This window comes from Eleutherodactylus coqui, chromosome 8 (assembly GCF_035609145.1).
Source record: "Eleutherodactylus coqui strain aEleCoq1 chromosome 8, aEleCoq1.hap1, whole genome shotgun sequence".
In the NCBI taxonomy this organism is placed as follows: domain Eukaryota; kingdom Metazoa; phylum Chordata; class Amphibia; order Anura; family Eleutherodactylidae; genus Eleutherodactylus; species Eleutherodactylus coqui.
In genome coordinates this window covers 33,978,272-34,000,739 of record NC_089844.1, presented here as the reverse complement: position 1 = coordinate 34,000,739, position 22,468 = coordinate 33,978,272, and the positions used below count along the sequence as shown (strand labels likewise).

Below are 22,468 nucleotides of genomic sequence, written 5' to 3'. Positions count from 1 at the left end.
TGAGCTGAGGAATGTGACAGTTTTATATCTGTTATCTCTCCTTTAAAAACTGCACATAGAAGTAGATGGAAACACTACCTCTGCAGCACCACCTATTGGATAGCAACATTCTTACAAATTAATTTCAAAATTTTTATGAAGTTTTAAAAAAAACAATGATTGAGAAGAGGACCACTTATGCAAGAATCCGGGGCTGAGGTTCATTCCATTCTTGAAGGTATCAAACATAGCCATAAACTTATACTCCCAAATTTTTCTGTGACGCTGTGACTTGCAGTTGCCTTCTGTATGATAACTCTCATCTGCTTTATCCTATGTCCGTGACCAATAAACCCGAAGTGTAGCAGAAAATCCACACCAAAATCTGTGTCATTTCCACATCCAAAAAAGTGCCAAAATTCACATCTTTAGAGCTCCATCACCCCACCATATTTTAGAGCATTTTTGGGCGTGGATTTCAATGAGTTCATTCTCATTTCTTTTTTTTGTGCATGTGGTTCTCACAGGCACAGCAAAATAAGGCCTGTTCTATTTTGTGCACATTTGTGCACCAAAAATAACCATAGAGATCTATGGGAGGTGTGCAAGTGGGCACATATATACGCACGGGTATGCGCAAAACCCGCGCACACTGGCACCTTGTTTGGCTTATTCAGCTGAAAGCACTGTGGAATACGTTGGTGCTATACAAATAAAAATTCTTATTAGTAGCCATTTAAATGAGGGTGGAGTGATTACAATGCCCATGTGAACTAGCAGGGCACTAAAAGTTGCGCAGGAGCCGCCGTTAGTGCAGATTTTGACATGGATCCTTAGCTGATTTCACACTTTGTATTGAAGGGTTGAAGTCTGCTGTAGATGCATATCAAAATCTGTATCAAAGTCCGTACCGATGGTACAGGTTTTTACATGGAAATTGATGCAGATTTTGGGGTGGACTTTACGTTGTGGAAATCCACATCAATTCCGCAACACGTGAAAGTACCCTTTTAATAGAAATAATTGCGCTATTGTTTCTATGGAAAAAAATATAGAAGTCAAACAGAAAGGTTTTTACATTGTAGTCAATGCGTAGCAGAGTCGATCGGAAAGTATTCTGTTTGGTTCCGTTTTTGATGTCTGTTTAATCTATCCATTTTTAAATAAGCATGAAGGGAAGAAAGACAAAAGTTACAAAACTGATAGACATGGTCCGTTTTGTAACTCAACCGTCTGCTATATGTTAAAAAATAGAAACTACGGTTTCCATTTGACTTTGAACTCCGTTTTGCTATGCATTCTATAAAAAAAACTGAATCAACTCAAAACAGAAATCTATACACAGATGTGAATGAGCCCTAATATGTTATACTATAAGCGGCCGACTCAGAGTACAGACTGCCATATAACATGTCCATATAATCTGAGCTTCCTAGTTCTGCATGTGTATTATAAGAATACCCCACTTGTAAAGGCAGGCAGACCAGTAACAGCACAGACAATTGCTTAGAATGCAATTCTCTCATATAATTCGTAAATTGACTCCAAACTATAAAGTGACCATGAGGATTGGACTTTGCTCAGCAGCTCACACATCACTGGCTGCAGCTATCTCCTCTGATGTTACACGTGGGAGGTTTCAATGACTTTTCCTTTCAAACTTAGAAATAGCTGCAGTCACTTCAGCCATGATACCCACTTCTCTGAGACACCACATCCTCTCTAACATAAGGAGCAGTATTGTTCCGGCACCACAGACATGCAGGGTCATCCCGGCCAGAGTCTTACATGGGGCTGCAGCAGCCGGAATAGCAGAGGGGGACAAGAAGATGAAGACATTCGATGATTTGCCTGGACCTTCCCTGCTCACCAACCTCTACTGGTTCTTCATCAGGGGTTACTTGCTTCATACTCATGAGCTACAGGTAAGGTTGACACATCTTTATCTGTCTATCTATCTATCTATCTATCTATCTATCTATCTATCTATCTATCTATCTATCTATCTATCTATCTATCTATCGTTTGTCCAACAGCTGTTTCCCTTGGCTGCCCCATAGACATGAATGTTTAACTCGGCTGAGCATTCATCTGTTTAGGGAGGTAAGCCTCAGCCAGACAGGTCTAGCACAGGCTTATCTCCCAGGGAATAGTAGGATTTGGTATTTATTTTGGGAAATTCAATGTCCCCAACATCATCTGTCAGGTGAAAGTTGAGTTGACCCCATACCCCCATAAACATTAGACAGTCGGCCATCTCCTCCATCAGCAAGACAGGCTTAAAGGGGTTGTCCCGCGGCAGCAAGTGGGTCTATACACTTCTGTATGGCCATATTAATGCACTTTGTAATGTACATTGTGCATTAATTATGAGCCATACAGAAGTTATAAGAAATTTTTCACTTACCTGTTCCGTTGCTAGCGTCCTCGTTTCCATGGAGCCGTCTAATTTTCAGCGTCTAATCGCCAAATTAGACGCGCTTGCGCAGTCCGGGTCTTCTTCTTTTCTCAATGGGGCTCCGTGTAGCTCCGCCCCGTCACGTGCCGATTCCAGCCAATCAGGAGGCTGGAATCGGCAATGGACCGCACAGAAGCCCTGCGGTCCACCGAGGGAGAAGATCCCGGCGGCCATCTTCAGCAGGTAAGTAAGAAGTCACCGGAGCGCGGGGATTCAGGTAAGCGCTGTCCGGTGTTCTTGTTTAACCCCTGCATCGGGGTTGTCTCGCGCCGAACGGGGGGGCTGTTGAAAAAAAAAAAAACAGTTTAGGCGCGGGACAACCCCTTTAAAGAAGTTTTCTTGTCTTCTGTAAATGGAACTAACAGAGTAACTTTACTTTTTAAAAACTTTTGACATGTCAGAACAACGTGTCAAAAGTTTTCATCAGTGGGGGTCTGGGTACTGGGACCCTGCCGATCACTGAAATGTAGGGGCTTTATCACTCACCCAAGCATTGTGTCCCTTCGGCGGTCATCATTCTCTGCCGGCTCTACTCGGCAGTTGAAGCCTTTTATAGATACAGTATCTATGCATCCATCTTCAGCTACGAAGAGGAGCTGACAGGCAACGATGAAAGCCGAAGGGGCACAATGCTTGGGTGAGTGCAGCAGCCCCTTCATTTCAGCAATCTGTGAAGTCTCAGCACTGGGACTACCATTGATCAAAAGTTTTGACATGTTGCTCTGGCACATAAAAGTTTTTTAAAAGTGCAGTTCTCTTTAAATGGTCAGTGGACTTTGAGACTTTGTATTACTATGACGGCCAATGTGAAAACAAGCAAAAGGGCAAATCACTTTATTTGATTGTGCAGCTGATCTATTCACAGAGGGTTGTATAGACTGGAGACAATTGTATCCACATCTATAGGTACAGATTGTGAATGTGAACATGAATGTTCTCAATTACTAACAGCAAAAGAAATGTCTTGAGAAAATGTGCAGAAATGAAACACAAAGTTTATTAGATAACAACATTCCAAGTATATTAAGCTATAATCCCACCCCTACCCCAAGCCTTGACCTGAAAAATTACATGAGGTTTCAAATCCTGAAAATAGTTTATTATACATTTCTATTTAACATCAGTAGAAGGGTTTCATATATTGCTGCATATGTGTTAAGGTTGTGCATCTGGGACCTGTGGTTCTACAGGGTTCCTTGTGCACACCTTCACAGGTAGGGGTTAATGGAGTTGGCTGGGTGTGGTATTCTCCAGCAGCCAATCCCCCTGGTCTGCAGCAGATATATACCAGCAAACTCTTAGGAGAAATTGCTCGTCATTTTATTGCCTTATGTATCACTGTTTATCCCTTTCAGCTGGTGGTTGCATGCTTATCTGTAGTGTCTCTCTCCTCCCCTGAAGACGGTCTGGACACCTGCTGTCTCTCCCCTCCTTGCGTTCTGGGGTTCATGCATTGTGTAGTGTGTGCTGCAGTGACCACACAGGTGCAGGCGGCCCGCAGGTTTCTCCCTATCTCTGGACAGGTGCGGGCCTCAGACGTCTGATGTCCTATGTGTGTGTCAGATGGGTGATGCCTCACACTGCTCACTATGTCAGCACGATGACTGACTCTCCTACGTCCCCTGGAGTGAGGACACTTGGACTGGCTATGGTTGCTATTGGTATGCATGTGAGCTCTGGGTGGGGTCCATGTTGTATGCACTACCTGTTGTATATTGGTGAGAACAGTAACTCGTGTTTGATGTCTGTGCAAGTAGCCAGACATGAGGTGTGTATAGTCCTGTTCTATGTGGTATGTATTAAACTGTATGTTGGTGTGAGTAGCGATGTATGTTAGGTCTGTGCAGAGTGCCAGACCTGTGCTTTTATGTGCTGTCCTGTTTTGCGTACATTGTGTGTGTGTGTGTGTGTGTGTGTGTGTGTGTGTGTGTGTGTGTGAATAGTGTCGTGTCCTGAGTGTTTAGTGCATCTCTCCAGCTCCCTGAGCAGGGATAGTCAGGTCAGTAGAAGAAGACAGTGGAGCCACCTTTATCGAGGCAATGACTCAGCTTTTAGGCAGGGGTGCCCCTCTTTCCCTGATCATTTAGGGACAGTTGTCCATTCTTCCTCCTGGAGAGGTGCAATTGGTCTGTGCAAGTACTCAATATATGTGTTTGTGGTTTTAAATGGACACGTTTGCGTCCCACCTGTGGAGTGGCGCTTTTGTGCGCCAAGCGGATGTAACAATATGTTTCTACATCACTTCCCAATAACCAGTGCCATATAGTGCATCCATAATACTGCCAGGGCTGTTTTAGCCATTAGACCAACTAGAAACATGCCGAGTGCCCAGAAACAGGAGGGAAGATAGAAAAGAAAGTAAAACAACTGTGAAAAAAGGGGCAAAAGGTTTCAATAACGACTTATGAAAAACCCTTTGTACCCCCCAAGTAGCTGGCAATTCAAGTTCATAAGCCAGCGGATTTACTACCCGCGTAATGACAAAGAGACCCACGTAACGTGGTGCCAGTTTCAAGGACGGAACCTTCAATTTGAGATTTCTAGACAACAAATACACCTTCTGTCCCATCCTGTAAGGTTCAGATACTGACAGACTCCTCCCACTACATACGAGCCTCCGTTGCTTCCAGGTTCTTCCATACTTCTTTCCATACTCCCTGCAGCGCATCTGTGGCGACATCAGCTGCAGGACAGGCAGACGGAGTAGAGATAGCTGTTAGAAAGCGGGGATGCTGACCATATACGCAACGGAATGGAGACACCCCAGTGGAAGAACAAGTATGGTCGTTTAGCACAAACTCGGCCAGCGGCAGGAATTCTGCCCACTGATGCTTTTTTTGCTAGCAAGCAACTGCAAATATTGCACCAAATCCTGGTTCTTCCACTCAGTCTGACCATTAGTTTGCGAGTGGAATGCTGATGAGAAGAAAAGCCATGTTCCCAGGTTTCTACAGAAGGCTCACCAGAATTGCGCAACAAACTGAACCCTCCGATCAGATACAATGTTCTCTTGGAAAATTCGATCGCGGTAGGTAACTTCTTTAGCGCCACGAAAGGAGCCATTTTTGAGAAACGGTCCACAACAACCAGGATTGTGGTGAACTTCTGAGACTCAGGTAGATCGGTGATAAAATCTACCGATAAATGACCCATTGGGAGATTGCTGCCCCTTCATCAGACTCCATTTGAATCTCCGTGGGTGAAATCACATAACCAAGGAAGGACACTTGTTTAGTACCAAAATTGCATTTCTCCAACTTGACAAAAAGTTGGTACTTACGCAAATGGGTCAGAACCATCCTCAGGTGCCGCACATGAGAATCCCAGTCTGGGGAATACACGAGAATGTCATCGAGATATATGACCAAGATTACCCCCAGGAAGTCGTGGAAGACTGCATTCATAAATCCCTGAAACACAGTGGGGGCATTACAAAGTACGAAGGGCATGACCAGACATTCGAAATGTCCTAACGGGGTGTTGAACGCGGTCTTCCACTCATCTACCTCTCGGATGCAAATTAAATTGTAAGCCCCCCTTAAGTCCAATTTAGAAAAACAGTGGGCCCCTACCACTTGATTCAATAAGTCAGGAATCAAGGGCAAGGAGCACTGGTTCTTCACAGTAATTTTATTCAAAGCCCGATAATCCATGCAAGGCCTCAATGTCCCATCCTTCTTCCTTACAAAGAAGAGACCTGCCCCGGCCGGGGACCTGGACGGCCTGATGTGTCATTTGGCCAGAGACTCTGAGTTGTAGAACTTAAAGGGGTGGTCTCGCGAAACCAAGTGGGGTTATACACTTCCGTATGGCCATATTAATGCACTTTGTAATGTACATTGTGCATTAAATATGAGCCATACAGAAGTTATTCCACTTACCTGCTCCGTTGCTAGCGTCCTCGTCTCCATGGTTCCGTCTAAATTCGCTGGCAGCTTGCTTTTTTAGACGCGCTTGCGCAGTCCGGTCTTCTTCATTCAGCACGAGCCGCTTCAGTGTGCTCCCCGCTACAGCTCTTCTGCGCATGCGCAGACGAGCTGTCACTGCTCGGGAGGGCTCTACAGCGGCCATTCTGCTACCTTCCTCTGTTAGAGGAAGGTGCAGAAACTGGAGCTGCCCAGCGGAGAAGCCCAGCCCAGCCCAGCAGCCCCGAGAAGCCTCCCAGGTAAGTGATTTGTCGGGGGGGGGGGGGCTGCCGCTGCGCCGGGCTGCGCCGGGGGGGGGGCTGTCGCTGCGCCGGGGGGGGGGCTGCCGCTGCGCCGGGCTGCCGCTGCGCCGGGGGGGCTGTCGCTGCGCCGGGGGGGGGCTGCCGCTGTGATGGGGGAACTAGCGCTAGGCCGGGGGGGCTGTCGCTGCGATGGGGGGGCTGTCGCTAGGCCGGGGGGGGGCTGCCGCTGCGATGGGGGGGCTGTCGCTAGGCTGGGGGGGGGCTGCCGCTGCGATGGGGGGGCTGTCGCTAGGCCGGGGGGGGCTGTCGCTGCGATGGGGGGGCTGTCGCTAGGCCGGGGGGGGGCTGCCGCTAGGCCGGGGGAACTAGCGCTGGGCTCCGGAACCTAGCGCTGGGCTCCGGGGCCTTCACCTGGGCTGAGGGTCTAGCGCTGGGGAGCCGGGGGCTAGCGCCGGTTACCTGCTGCCTGGCGGTGGGCGTCTGGTCGGCGGCTGCGGGGCGTCTGGTCGGCGGCTGCGATGCGTCCGGTTGCCATGGAGACACAGCTGGCGGCGTCTCGGGAGCGCGCACGTCGGGCTGCAGCGAGCGACGGGGAAAGAGCCGGCGGCCATCTTGAGGAAACTTTTATAAGTTGCTGAAACGCTGGAACGGTAAGTACGAACCAGCTAGAAATGTCATTTACAGGGGGGCTTAGTAATGTGTACTTAATGGGGGGGACTGGGCAAAAAAAAAATTTAACTGCTTCCTCGAGACATCTCCTTTAAGGGCTTCGTGCTCACGCCCAGACAAACTGAAAATGGCTCCCTTACGGATTGGACTGTCGGGGATCAAATCAATACCACAGTCCCACTCCCTATAGGGCGGCAAAATCTCAGACCGTTTCTTAGAAAATATATCATGGAAATAAAACAAATACTCGGAAATAAATATGGCATCTGCTGAACACATAGGAACGGTAGCTAAGTGACTATGACAGGACAACCCCCAATGTGTCAATTCCCGAGTAGACCAATAAAATCGGGGATTATGCCATGCCAACCAGGGCATACCCAGCACTACATCAACAGACATCCTCTCCATTACTAAGAACGACAGATTCTCAGAATGGAGAGCACCCACAGTGAACTGTACCATGGGAGTCCTCCACTGGACAACACCCTGAGACAGAGGGGTGGAATCAATGCTAGTGAAGCTTATGAGAGTCTCCAGTGCCGAAAAACTCAGCCATCAGGGGTCTGACAAAGCTTAGACTAACCAAATTAGCAGCAGCACCCGAATCAATAAAAGCCTGACAGGACCGAGTGAAATTCCAGAAGCCAATATGACAGGGCACCAACAACTTAGGAGTACCTGTGATCTTAGGCAACCCTCCCGACAGTCACCTAGGATCTGAAGTTTTCCGCCGGTTCAGGCTGATGCTGCATCCGCTTCTGAGGACATGTTGCTACACAATGTCCGGCTTTCCCACAATAGAGACAGAAACGCTGCGTGATCCGGAACTGTCGCCGTTCCTCGGGACTTAGCTGGTCCACTTCCATAGGCTCGGCACCAGAAGTTGGCCTGGGAGAAGAAGGAGCAGGTCTGCTGGGTTCCCTAGCTTTGCCGGCCTGACGTTCCTCTTTTCTAGATCTCAGCCTTCTGTCAGCCTTGACTGCCAATTCCACACCTCATTGGGTGTCACGGGAGCAGGATGGAATATGAGTAGATCCTCGACAGCATCAGAAAGACCCAACAAATACACATCCTTAAGTGCACTATCGTTCCAAGAGGTTTCACCAGCATGCTGTCTAAGTTTAAAGCAATAGTCCTCTACCCACTGCTGCTCCTGACGAAGGGACATGGTCTGGCTCATCAAAAATACCTCCAAGCTCCAGAAAAAACAAATCAACTGACTGCAGGCAAACCGAATTCTCGAGTAAGGAGTAGGCCCATGTCTGGGGGAAACCCCGAAGTAGGGACATAATCAATACCACTTTCTGGAACTCTGAGCCAGATGAGCGGGGCCGCATCCGGAAGTACAATCAACATGCCTGTTGAAAAACAAAAAACTTGCTCGTCTCCCCTGAAAACACCTCTGGAAGAGGACACTTGGGCTCAGGAATGAAAGGGGCAGAAGAAATATGCACTGACTCCAGCTGCTCGTGGGCCACCATACGACCAGACAAGTCTTGGATCACGACCACTAACTCCTGCAACTGACTTGTGAGGGTACTCATGGCCTCCATTGGAGAGTAAAAACAAAACCCGCTAGGCAATTTTAATGGCCAGTTTTTTTGTTACAGTAATCTACCCTGGATACGCCAGCCCGGGTTGCCCTGGATTTTACCCGCAACCCCTGTCCCTGCCTACTTTCCTCCACTCCTGGCTATCCCCAGGCGGGCAACTGGGCGGCAGTCCCTACGCTATCTAGGGGTTCGAGAGGGAGCGCTGGTGTACCTAGATGAAATGGGTAGACTACCGACATGAAACAATACTGATAGTACCGAGGCAGATGGAACAACCTGGCAGATGGTAACAAAATAGCAGACAAGCTGACAGAGGCAGGAGACCTACAGATGCAGACTAGCTAGCAACCTGAGGGAAACCAATATCTGGCAGTGATTGCAGTCACTGCCAGACTTTTAAACAGAAGTCTCCGCCTAGAGGCGGAGAGAGGGAGACAGCCAGCTTCCCATAGCACATCAAAAGGGAGCTCGTGCACGGCAGCTGCACTCCCAGGTGTGCGTGCGCATGGTGCCACCAGGACTACCGAGCGCGCACACTGCACTGTGAGTTACCAACACCACGCCGGCCCAGCACCCGCACCCCCGGCAGCCGGAGCACAAGTCGGGGGGACGCACCCCGACCGCGGGACCCAGCACTCCACTGCCTCGGGAGGAGCCGCAACTGCCGCATGGTAACAGAAAGTTGTGTTACATAATCACAATAATCAGTAAGTTAAAGCATACCGCACTTTTGGATGCCTTTTCAGATCAAGCAGCATGTGTATATATGGCATGTAATGCTATATCTGACCATTATATGACCTCTATTTATCACCAATTTTCCCCTCTGTAGTCTGTTTTAGCTGCTGAAGGGAGCCTCTTGTTACGTCTTCTATACACTGTCCATGGAGGAAATAGTATTTCTTCTTTTCTAAAAGCCAATTTACGCACAACAATTATACTCAAAATTCGTTCAAATGAGTGAAAGTGAGCAATAATCGTTCTGTGTGAACAAAAAAAAACGCTCACTTGTCGCTTGCGGTTATTTAAGCTGACTTGGAGCGGTGACATCAGCGCTCATGTAGTCGTCCAAATGTCTGTCAGCCCATATAAAAGAGCCTTAACTCTATGTAGGACACACAGAGTCATATTATCATGGAAAACAGTGTACAGCAGTTCTGAGCAGTGTAGATGTGATTTCAGTAACTTTCAGACACAGTAATTCTCTCACCAATATAATTGCAGTGTTGTCTATTGAGGTGAAATTAATAGAAAATGTCTCTTTTGATGAAGCGTTACCAGATTTGTCTTTAGAAAAACTTGAAAACCTGTGTTTTGAATCTGACTCTGACCAGCTTAGAGTTTTGTTTTGTACATGGACAATTTGTAGAAGCATCCAAAAAAGTGCTAAACTATAATAATTGTAAGTACTACTGCTCTACCTGTATCTGATATTTATATCTAGTTATTATGTATATTCGGTTCAGAGGGGCCCAAATTCACTTTTGTGCCCAGAACCTGTCACACAGTTGACTAATGTATAGCAGTTGGTTTAACGATCAGTGCTATAGAGCACCAACAAGACAATACCCCAAGTGCTCATGTAATTCTCCCATGATACCACAATAAGAGTGCTCTTCAATGCCCACATAATGCTACGATACAATGTAACAATTATAGCACCAAACAATACTCACAAAAATGTTAACTTATAGTAAACAATTAGAAATGCCCTCATAGTTCTGCCACACATTAACTTAAAAATGTGCCATATTTTTCCACATAACACTGCCATGCACTGCGCCAATGCCGTTTTGTTCCTAAATATATATCATTTCATATCTTCTCTTTCTATAAAACATCAGCTGATATATAAGAAGCGTTACGGACCATGGTGGAAGTCAGAAATCAGCAATTTCCGGATGGTTAACATCACAGATCCTGCCATTTTAGAGGTTATGGTGCGACAGGAGGGAAAATACCCACTGAGAAGTGAGATCGATCTCTGGAGGGAACATCGGGAACTGCGGAAACTTTCTTATGGACCATTCACAGAGTAAGTTCAAACAAACAAGACTGAAAGCTCCACTGGGGCAGGGCCAATATAGCCCAGATATGCACCCACTAGTATAACAGATAGGAACATAACATTGAAACCTCCTGACTAATATTGTGTAGGTCCCCCTCTGATCTGGCCAGTTGGGTCATTTCCGAGGTGGACTAGCACTGGCTTCTATGCCTTACCCTTATCTACAATGCAAAGCTCAGTACTCAGTCATAGATCACTACTCAGTGAACTGAGCATCCGCAGCAATCGCTTGGTACTGCGCATGCGCGATCAGAAGGGCGGGAGCTCTGCATTTTTAGCAAAGACAGTGAACCTACATCACTAGGGACTGGGCATCAACTGCCCCGACCGGAAGTAGAGGACAGGAATTGATGTGACGTCAGCCTATCCAGCTGAAGTATGCTGATTTGGGTCACATAATCCTCTAATATATTTCTTAACTCACTCCTTTGAAGACCTGAAAAATTTTGATAATAGAGGACAGGAACAAGTTGGGGAGATCCAAGGTGTGTGGATAGTATCAGTTAGGACGCTGTATGACAGTTTGTTTCTGCAGCTAAGTAAGCAGGATATGGCGATGCTCCCAGTATGGAAGATCATTCTATAATGGGAGGGTAGTACATAAAATCCTACGATTATTATTTATGCAGATCCTCAATAAATTCAAGGGACAATCAGTGCTCACATGTCGGTGGACCCATGAGACGGCTGGGGTGTCTCCCTATCCACCAGTGGGGTTCGAAGTGAAGGCCTCGGTTGAGGCACCAACGGGGGCAACATGGTATGCTCTGTCTGCATCTCAGCTTGTACCATCAGCAGAGTCATGGTGGACTTATCGGCCTACTGCGGGTAAGAAAGTAAGAAGAGCCTCATGGCCTGGCGCTGGCCATTCTAGGCTAAGTTTTGGTCGGTGCTGAATATCTTTAAAATGCCTTGACATAATCTTAGCCCTGGGTCTTCTTATATATACAGTGAAGACTCAGTCTCCAACCATGCTTTAATGCTTGCCAAAAATATATTAAAGTTAACAAGAACAGATACAGGGTGGTCCAGCCACAGTAAAAGTGTGATGTACCCGGGAACCGCATCAATAATGACAATTCAAGTCTCTCAGAAGAAGCCGGTATTCCAGTGCAAAGTAGATCATAGAAACACAACAGTTTGCAAAGTTTTCACCCAGTGACCAGGTTTTTAGTCAGCCAGCTGACCATTTTCCTTTCAGTAGCCATTCATGTATTAATGCAACAGGTAGAAGAGAGAGAGGAGCAAAATCTGGTAAATGCCAGTGTGCTATTCCTGCTCGTAGGACTCCAATAATCTGCCTCCAAGGCTGTCCTGAGGTCTGTCTTTTCTCTGCGGCCTCTGTGGAGCTGCTCAGCTACATCCTTAGTCTTGCCCTTGCTTCAATACATTGCCCCATCCAGAAACGAGGAGACATGCTCCAGACTCACTCATATATCAAATCAAAACAAGATTAAAAAAATCTATAAAAACATAAAAAACAATCCCCCTTACACTCTCTTAGTTGTCTTTCTGCAGCAGAAATAATGTCTAAATTTCTCGTTATTTCAGGCGTGGAAAGAAGTGGCACACACTCAGGTCACTCTTAAACCAGAAGATGCTGAAGCCCAAAGAAGCGAAGAGCTACGCTGGGAGCATTAATGAGGTCATCTCAGACTTCATGGCCAGACTGGAGGATTTACGTAAACAGAGCCCATCTGGTGAAACCGTCAATGACATGGCCAACGAGCTGTACAGATTTGCTTTTGAAGGTATCAATCTGAAGTATGAGGGGCTTTCAAAACTTCAAAAACATTGGACCTGTTATTGAGCAACCATAACATAAAAAACAGTGACAGGAAAAGTGAATAACATGGATTATCTGCTGATAATGGTGCCTTTCAGGATCAGATATATTAGGCAGTAAGGGAAAAGCCAGTTCCTGAAGTTGATGTGTGGGAAGCCGGCAAATGGGGAAGTATAAGTACCTGAGCAACTCTGACTGGGGCCAAATTATGATGTGCAGACAACTGTTTCGGAACATTTCCAAAATGACAGGTCTTGTGGGTGTTCCCTGGTGGTAGTGCTTAGTACCGACCAAACATGGTCCAAGGAAGGACGATGGGTGAAATGGTGACAGGGTCATGGGTGAAGTGATGACAGGGTCATGGATGACCAAGGCTCAATGATAAGGTGGGGAGTGAAGGTTGCCTATCTAGTCCAATCCCACAGAAGAGCAACTGTAGGAGAAACTGCTGAGAATATTACAGTTTGTAATGATAGAAAGATGTCAGATCACACAGGACAGCGTAGCTAAACCCTGTCCTTCACTAAAAGCACCCACAAAGAACACATGGGCATCACAACTGGACCATGGAGCAATAGAAAGTGGCTTGTGGTCCGATGAATCGCAGTTTACAACATGTAGATGGTTGGGTGCGTGAGCATCACTTATCTGGGGAAGAGATGACACTAGCATGGGAAGAAGACAAGCCGTCGGAGGCCGTGCGAGGCTCTGGGCAATGTTCTGTTGGGTACTTGGGTCCTGGCATTCATGCGGATGTGACATGTACAGTACCACCTAACATTGTACAGACAAGTGACTAATGTACAGTAAATAGATATTTATCTACATCACAGCAGGCAGTGCAGGTCAGTCCTGAGCTCAGCAGCCAGTCCACACCTAGTAGACGGCTTAGTACTGATCTCATGACAATAAAATTGAAGAAAATGACCTATTATATACATCATATTTTTGTGTTAAACACATTTTTAAAGAATTTTTGCTAGTTTTTTTTGTTTCTTTTTTAATTTTTGGTCACAATCTGTATTAGAAAAAAAAACTAAAATTTTGCATTCTTCACACTGAATATAGACAAGCCAATACTTACTTATCTGTAGAGAAAGCCTTGCAGCAGTCGTCTCAATAACCTCACAGGCAGGATTACACTGAAAGCTAACACCCATATGTAGATAACACAGGATCCACCATTCACAATAGGCGTGACTATCTATTCCCCTTACCTGCAAAATGACCTCTACACAGGTCACAGAATATACCTAGAACTGTCCCCATAGAAGTAAATGGACCAGCTCCTGTCCATTGTGTGATTGGCCCATGAAGCTGCTGTAAAGCATGTCTCTAAATGCTGCTAAATGTAGCTCAGGAGAGATGGCCACCCCTATAGTCATGCATAAACAGTAAATTAAAAATGTCTACAACAAAAGTTATCATCTCAATCTCAACAGCACTCCCCTTTAGTTGGAGCACCCTCAAAAGTGCTGTTGTCTTGTTCTTTTCTATTAATTAATATCTACCCCTGAATAATATTTTGTTTTATCATCCAAACAGGAATAACATTTTATGATGACTAAATTTCTAGGTGCTGAAGCTGAGTTTAACTGATACAGAGCTCCAAATACCCTGTAGAGACATACAGTTGAAACATAATCTGCTGTCTGCCTTCAGCCGCCACTAGGGGGAGCTTAGGAGCTTACTGTATATACATTGAATTCAATAAGAGCACAGTCAGCTCCTGAGCTCCCCTTAGTGGTGGCTGCAAGCAGGCAGAAGTTTTCCATCTCTGTGTCTACACAGAGTATTTATTGTTCTGTATCAGAAAAATGGATCTCTGCGCGCTATAAAGATATATTAAGTAATTAATCAACTCAGAATGTTGAACTCAATAATGACACGATGATACACTTAATAAAGCCTGAGCATTGTATCATCAGGTGATCTAGAAGAACATGTCTTCACTATTCTATGGTCTTATCTCTCCCAGGAGTGTCTTACATCGTGTTCGAGACCCGGATTGGCTGTTTGGAGAAACACATCCCCCCCGAAACCCAGAAGTTTATAGATTCAATTGCCCAAATGTTCAAGAGTTCAGTATATGTAACCTACCTGCCACAGTGGACAAGACAGTTCCTCCCCTTCTGGAAGTCGTACATAGATGGCTGGGACAATGTGTTTGATTTTGGTTTGTTCATGTTCTCTATATGTGCAAAATCAAAGATATAATAACATTTAGTAACCTTATATGATGGGGGAAGTAGCACTGTCTAGGTCTCTGAGACTGTATCATTCCTGAGTAGCCCGAGTCTGAGCTTCTGCGCCGACCTCCGCGTAGTGGCCGGTGCTTGTAACTGCAGGGACCTGCAGTTATAAGTGCCGTCTCTACACGGAAGTTGGCACGGAGACTTCCGCTGCTTCAACTCCGACCTCTGTGTATTTGCGGTGCTGACAGCATGAGCCCGCTCAGCTGATCGGTTGGCGCCTCGAGCGATGGACCCGGGACGATCAGGTATTGATGACCTATCCTGAGGATTGGTCATCAATAGAATTCTCCCTGGAAACCCCTTTAATTCCTTAGGAATGCAGCCTATTTCAGTCCTAAGGATGCAACAATTGTTTCATGTCCACTTTTCAAACCATCATGTTTTATTTTTCCGTCCATATGAGGACTTTTTTGCATGATGAGCTGTACCATTTTTTGGGGTGTATATAATGCATTGCATAACATTTATTGATTTTTTTTTTGGAGGGCAAGGAAAAAATCAATTTTGCCATTGTTTTTTTTATACCGTTGATTTTGTAACATAAATGACATGACACGAGGATTTTATTATTTATTTTTAAGCAAAAAAGGGAAAATTGTTTTTTACTTTTTTTTTTACAATTGTAATGTTGTTGTAGGGGTCTTGAACCTGTCATCCTATGATCGCTTCGATAGTACATTGCAATACTTATATACTGCAATGCATTTTCACTTATCATAGCACTCACATGCCTTGGCAGCCTTGGACGCCATGGACATAATTTTTTTTTAAACATTTCTTTGACTTCTTTCAGCCATGCCTTGTATGGAAAGTTGTTTACTATCCTGACATCTTTGGCTCCTCGCTTTTCCAGCATCCTCCCTACCTTTACCAACCTAGATAAACTTTGAATCTTGCTGCTCTCCCAATTTTTTGCCCGTTGCCATCTCATTTACCACTATTACTGTACCTGCGGTGTGACAGGGTGCCTCCAAATACTGTGCTTCAGAAATAATGGTGTCATAACTTTAACTTACCCCTCCCCAAAGTAGTGCCTCAGAGACCCTGCAAACAAGAGTGCCAAACAATGCCCATCTGGTGAAACCGTTAATGACATGCCAACGAGCTGTACAGATTTGCTTTTGAAGGTATCAATCTGAAGTATGAGGGGCTTTATAAAAATTAAAAAACATTGGACTTGTCATTGATCAACCATAACATAATTCCCTAAAATAAGTTGCAAAGCATAGCGTCTATATTGTGCCTAAGACACTAATTATGCCCGATTTGGTAAAAGTACATCACCACTAATAGCATTGCAATAATTACACAGACTGATCCCCATGTCCCCCTCTATCACATGGACTGTTTCCTTCCTGCATAGAGATGAGTGCATGGAGGAGAAAGAAGACACAACAATTAATTTATGGCTGCACAGTTCTCCCTATGAGCAGGCAGAGTGCTTCCTCAGCGCCCTGCCCAATTATAAGGGGGAAATATTTAAGCTGATTGGCTTAAAGAGAGGGGCCAACCACTATATTTTCAGATACCCACAACTCATTGGCATACCATAGGGTTCTAGGCAGAGCCCAGTAAGCATAGAGCGCCTGCCTGTCACAGTTGTACCAATCGGTGTACTGGCCATTGGGCAACGAAAAGCTTTGCAGCTGCATTTTTTAATGCTTTATTGAGTGCAACAAAAACCCGTTCTGGTATTTGGTTTCACCTCAGTCCCAGTGAGGAGAGGGAGACCAGCGAGCAGCAGAGCACTCTCTACAGACCCAGCAGTATTTAGTGGAGTCAGCGCTCTAACTGAAGTCAGTCTTTACAATTTGCCTTCTTCGATACTTCTTTAACTCTCTCGAAGTTGGAAGTCTAATCTCTCTAACTCTTACCACACAGAAATGACTCCTGAAGATGGTGCACACATATACACTAGTTGTTACACTACTAATTTCTGGTTTTCGGACTCTGGTGAGACCACCCCGCTACTCGCCTCATGTCTCTTGCCTACTACAACAATATTAAAGTGTAACATTTCACAGTTAAACAAAATAAATATTAATAAAACTAAACCATGGTTATTCGGTACCCTACATGGCCATAGTGCAGATTAAAGTGAACAGTGCAGGAGGAGACCCTTTGTGTATGGGGCCCTGGGTAATTGTCCATTTTGCCTGTCCCCCATGGCCAACCTTGCATTTCCCACATCTTTACCTGGATACATAGATGTCAGTAACGTCCGATTCCTCATTCATTCTTCTGCAGGCAAGAAGCTGGTGGATAAGAAGATGAGTGAGATCCAGTCACGGCTGGAGAAAGGGGAGGAAGTGCAAGGAGAATACCTGACATACCTTTTATCCAGCGGTAAACTCAGCTTACCGGAGGTGTACGGCAGTGTGTGCGAGCTGCTGCTGGCCGGCGTAGACACCGTGCGTAATTATTCATGTGCTCGTTAACTTACCATACAATGTAGATAACATGATGATTCGCAGATAAACGGTTTAAATGGGAATGGTCCATTGAAAGACAATTCTACACAGTGGGGGCGCTGTTGCTTAGATTCCTATGAATAACTTTGCTGCCTGCTGTGGTGAAAAGTGGTACTGCAATTATTCTGAGGTGTAACTTGAACTCTTGAGTCCTACTGTAAAATCTGTAACAGGTCTCCATGTACCATGTGCTATTTATAATAATTGTGTTATGAGGTAGATGGGCTTTTTGGCCCCCATAGTCACCAGGGTCCTGATACTATTGTTACCCCTTACACCCGCTATGGCAAAGCCCCTGCAAGTATGTAAGGATATAGAGTAGTTTTGTGTGTGTTCTCCATTTTTAGACATCAAACACATTATGCTGGTCCTTATATCACTTGGCACGAGACCCGGAGCTCCAGCAAACTTTGTATGAGGAGGTCATGAAGGCCGTTCCGATGGACCAAATCCCTGTGGCTGACGATATTACCCTGATGCCTTTATTGAGGGCTGTGATCAAGGAGACCTTGAGGTGGGATCATATACATTGATTAGATACACCCACACAGGTAACACATATTGGGGGACAAGCACTGATGACATGACATATGACGTATGACATATACTGTTAACTCATTGACCAAAATAAATGCACCTAGAAGGAGTTGTTGTAATCAAATGAAATGTTCTATGTGTGATTGTAATGATGATATATGTAAGTGGTTACAATATCCGAGCAACAGGATACATTTATTGTGGATGACTGTACAATGTACCAAGGTGGCTTTGGTATCCTGTTGGGCGCCTCTGTAGCAGAACTGCAGAGGGGCCAGTGGCAATAATGGTGGCAGCAGTGGCTTCACTGCTCTAACCTCCCAAACCGCGGCTGGTGGTCGCTAACAGTTTGAATGTTTCTCTAGTTTGGCGTGTTCTCTTTTACTTCAAATATAAATCTCCTTTCTTCCTCTGCTATTACTGTTTCCTTTCCTTTTCTTTCTTCTTCTATTATTACTTAAACTGATTCTTCTTTCTTTTCTCTATCTTGTACACGCAAACTATCTACCCTGATCTCTTTCTCTCTTAAATACAATACTTCTTTTAGTACTCACATCTCTTCCTTCTCACTGCACTGGCTTTTCTCTCTCCTGATCTTGCTTCTAGCTTCCTCTCTTTCCAACAACTCAAGTCCAACTCTCTCTTGAGCTGGCTGACGCTCCCCTTTTCTCTGAGTGACTTCTCTCTACCAACCCGTGCTGAGGGCTCATACTCCAATCACAGGACAGCTATCTCCTTGCTACCTGACTAGCCAATAGGGTACCAAGTGGGTTGCCAGGCAGAATATGAGTGAAAAACAAGCATTTAACAGTCTTAAAGTAGTACACACATATTACAATAAAAGCAACTGCATTACCTTCTGTAGTGGGACACTACACCTCTAGCCTGGATATGTGATGTGATACCTGATGGCATGGAGGCTCTAGTACCCTGTTGAGCGTCTTTAGCCTGGATATGTGATGAGATACAGGTGGGCATGGTGGCATACAGGTTCTGTATGGTATCCTGCAACACATTTGCCCACAGATGCTACAGCTGTGCCTCTAGATCCTGCACACTTGTAGGCTGCCGAAGTTAGCATCCCAGCAGGTTCCACAAAAGCTTGATTAGTAATAAAGTTTGCCAACCAGACAGGCCATGGAAGTGTGATAATGTTGTGGGGACATTCCTGTGACCCCCTTGTGTGCGGCCGAGCATTATCCTACTGGAAAATGCCTCTTGGAATCCCCCATGAGAGGCACACATGTGGCTGCAGGATGTCCTGAACATATCGCTGAGCTGTCATTATCCCTCGTACCATTACTAGGGGATACTGACTGTCATATGCGATGGACCCGCAGACCATTACACCAGCAGGGGGCAGTGTGCCACTCCACAGCAAATGCAGGACTTAAGTGTTCACTATGAGGCTTCCATACTTCAATTGTTGGCTCCCAAACAGAACCTGGATTCATCGCTAAAGACTATACAGTTCCTGTCCATAGCAGTCTATGTTACTCGCTCACAACACCATTGCAAACAAAGGCAACAGTGTTGGGGTGTTAATTGAAGGACAAGCAATGGGCGCCATGACACTAAATTTCCTTCTACTAAATGGTCTGGGCAGAGACAGGGGTCTGCAATGAAGGTTTCACCTGTGTCTGGATGGTGGACAACAAAACTGTTGGACCTGCTTGTACTTGTTGTCAGATCAACAATTTTCTCTACTGGTGGTCTGTCTGGGCCGTCCGGAGCCTGGTCACCATGCGTTCATGCCCTCACACATCCATTGCTTCTAATACATAACAATCTGGTCAGAACGGCCCAGGTGGCGGCAATTCATCAATACGACCATCCAGCTTCTCACATCCCAATAATGCGTCCCCCTCTGGTAACGGGGTGAAATGTCTTCTCTACATCGTAGAGTCGTCTAGTCGTCAACAAGCTCTACACAAAGAGAAGAAGAGGTCACTACACACAAGGAACCTTTTTTATAGGGCAATGAGGGAACCACTTTTATGGCCTCTGGTGGGAAGACCCAGTGTCTAATCAGACACAACTGCAATAACTTCTATATCTGCCTGAGACATAACTGCGGGCCGGGTTTTGAAGCAATTCTATCTGGGTGCATTATTATTTTTTCTTGTCAATGAGAGTACATCGGTGTTAATACTGTAACTTCAGCATTCAATTAATAAACCAGGCAGATTAGGATGAGCAAAGTTAAATAATTGTTAATTCACAAACCAGTATACAGAATCTGTAATTGAGCATGGACAACCTTATGGCTATATTATATTGCTGATCTATTCAGTTATAAGAATTTCAGTCCCTTTCTGTCACTTCTATCTGCAGACTTTATCCTGTCGTTCCAACCAATGCTAGATATGTCAACGAGCATGAGGTGGTAATCGGAGACTATAAGTTCCCCAAAAATGTAAGTTCTGAGGCTTAGATGTAATTCCTCTTTAAGGCACCTTTAAACACAGCACGCAAATTTACTTTCCCTGTTGCAGACCCTATTTGTTCTGAGCCACTATGCCATCTCTAGAGATGAAGCCAATTTCAAGGACGCAGAAAAGTTTTATCCACAGCGATGGCTTCGAGACGTGGGCATGACACACCACCCGTTCAGCTCCATACCCTTCGGATATGGGTTGCGAGCGTGCTTGGGAAAACGGATCGCAGAATTGGAGATGCACTTAGCACTGTGTCGGGTAAGGCTGTTTATGGGGAGCATTAAAGGGGCTGTACCAAGGTCTAAACTTATCCTTTGTCCACAGGATAGGGAATAACTTTATGATCAGTGGGGGTCCGATCGCTGGGAACTCCACGATACCAAGAACAGGGGTCCCAACAGTCCCCGCATGAATGGAGCAGAGGCCATGCAGGCGCGCTGCCGCTCCATTTACTTTAATAACAGCACTGAGCTCTTGTACTTGACAACTTCCGGCACTGTTATTGAAATGAATGTCAGCTGCAGACATGCACTATTTGCAATGGGAGGGGCAGGGCAGGGGCGGAGCTAAGCGCCTGGACTTAGCCCCGCCCCCATCTCACCCCCTCCTATTGCAAATAGTGGCAAGGGGCAGAGAGGGGGCAGGAGCTCAGTTCCTGCTCCTGACTCTTCCATCCTCCCCCCCTGCAGACAAGGACACTGTATATTGGCTTGGCGTGAAAACCGAGCTGATATACGGTCGTCCAAATAAGCCCTTAGCTTTAGGCATAAACAAAGTCCTGCTTCTCCAGCACTAACTAAACAGAGTCCTTTCCCTGACTATACGACACGGCTAGCTGCAGCCGCACAAACATAAAGCACTTTTGTACAAAGTCCAGTTTCTTGTGACCTTGATCGGAAACACAGCGTCTCTTGAGACCAGCAGCTTCCAGCATACTCAGTTGCGCTCGGCCTCAACTCTGTCTGCAGCTTTGCAGACTTTATGGACCTGAGGAGCTTGCCTCCGCATAATAAGACCTGGAGTGGAGGGAGTGGAATGGACAGCCCCACTACTGAGCCTGCCATCCAGTCCAAAAAAAAAGGCCAAAACAAGTTTTACAAAAACATCTTCAGCAACGACCTTTGGTTTGTCCCGTGACTCACGTAGTGAGACACGAACTCCCTTTATACCTAATGGGCGTAATACCTGAACGTCTGCGAAATATAGCGACTGTCAAGGATTAACCCCTTCTGTGTCTCACAAGTGCCATACCCTGACTAAGTGATAGTCCCATATAGTTACCCAAATGATATCACAATTAAGTGCTCCAATACCAATATCATGCAGCGTTAAATAATAATAAAAGCAATTATATTATCTAGTGGCTATATAATACCACCATACACTGCCAATAACACTACTTCTATAACAGCGCCATATACTACACATGTAATAGTGCTAAATCATCGGGTTCTCATCTGATACAGGATTATAAAGCTTTTATTTTCCTCTCCTGCAGATTATCAGGATGTTCGAAGTTAAACCAGATGCTAAGGTTGAAAATATAAAATCCATCGCACGTATCGTCCTGACACCAAGCAAAAAGATCAACCTACGCTTTATAGAGCGGAAATCTGTTTGAGGTTAGAGAGCTGATTATGGACACTTTATAACTCCTTTTTGAGCATCAATCACCTCTTATTGGGAACTAAATTATCATGGAATTCGTGCTGCCTGGCGCCCTCTTTGGGCAGGGACCTGCTCAGTGAAGGTGCCAAGCTCCTCCCAAAAAGGCCTTATACTCTACCTAAAATGTCAAGTACAGAAGCAAATAATGTATGAAGAAGGATCAATAACCCCGAAGCAATTTCTGAATGCAGTTACAATTACAATTGCATTCAATGAAGTGAATCTGGGAGCATTACTGGAATTGGGCAAGTGGCAAAGAAATAAGTGTAGCATAATGGAAGTTGGCATGGCATAGCCCATGACTTCAGTGCCTAGATACACTGAATGGCCACACTACTAGAGATGCCCATCTAGAAGCACATTGGACCTCCTTTTGGCCTTCATTGTGGTGTCCATCCAGAGATATCAGAAGACC

General features: G+C 45.5%; 2 protein-coding genes across 2 annotated transcripts in view; both read left to right on the top strand.

Moving 5' to 3' along the window:
- TYW5 (tRNA-yW synthesizing protein 5) overlaps window positions 1–22,468 on the top strand; it is a 964,030-nt gene that overhangs the window by 654,222 nt on the left and 287,340 nt on the right. The gene's annotated exons all lie outside the window — the stretch shown is intronic.
- On the top strand, window positions 1,668–22,006 carry LOC136577864 (sterol 26-hydroxylase, mitochondrial-like). Its single transcript, XM_066577787.1, has 9 exons — window positions 1,668–1,904; window positions 10,675–10,865; window positions 12,450–12,649; window positions 14,663–14,860; window positions 17,187–17,350; window positions 17,758–17,924; window positions 20,282–20,363; window positions 20,443–20,643; window positions 21,884–22,006. The coding sequence occupies exons 1-9, from the start codon at window positions 1,668–1,670 to the stop codon at window positions 22,004–22,006; spliced, it is 1,563 nt and encodes a 520-aa protein (XP_066433884.1).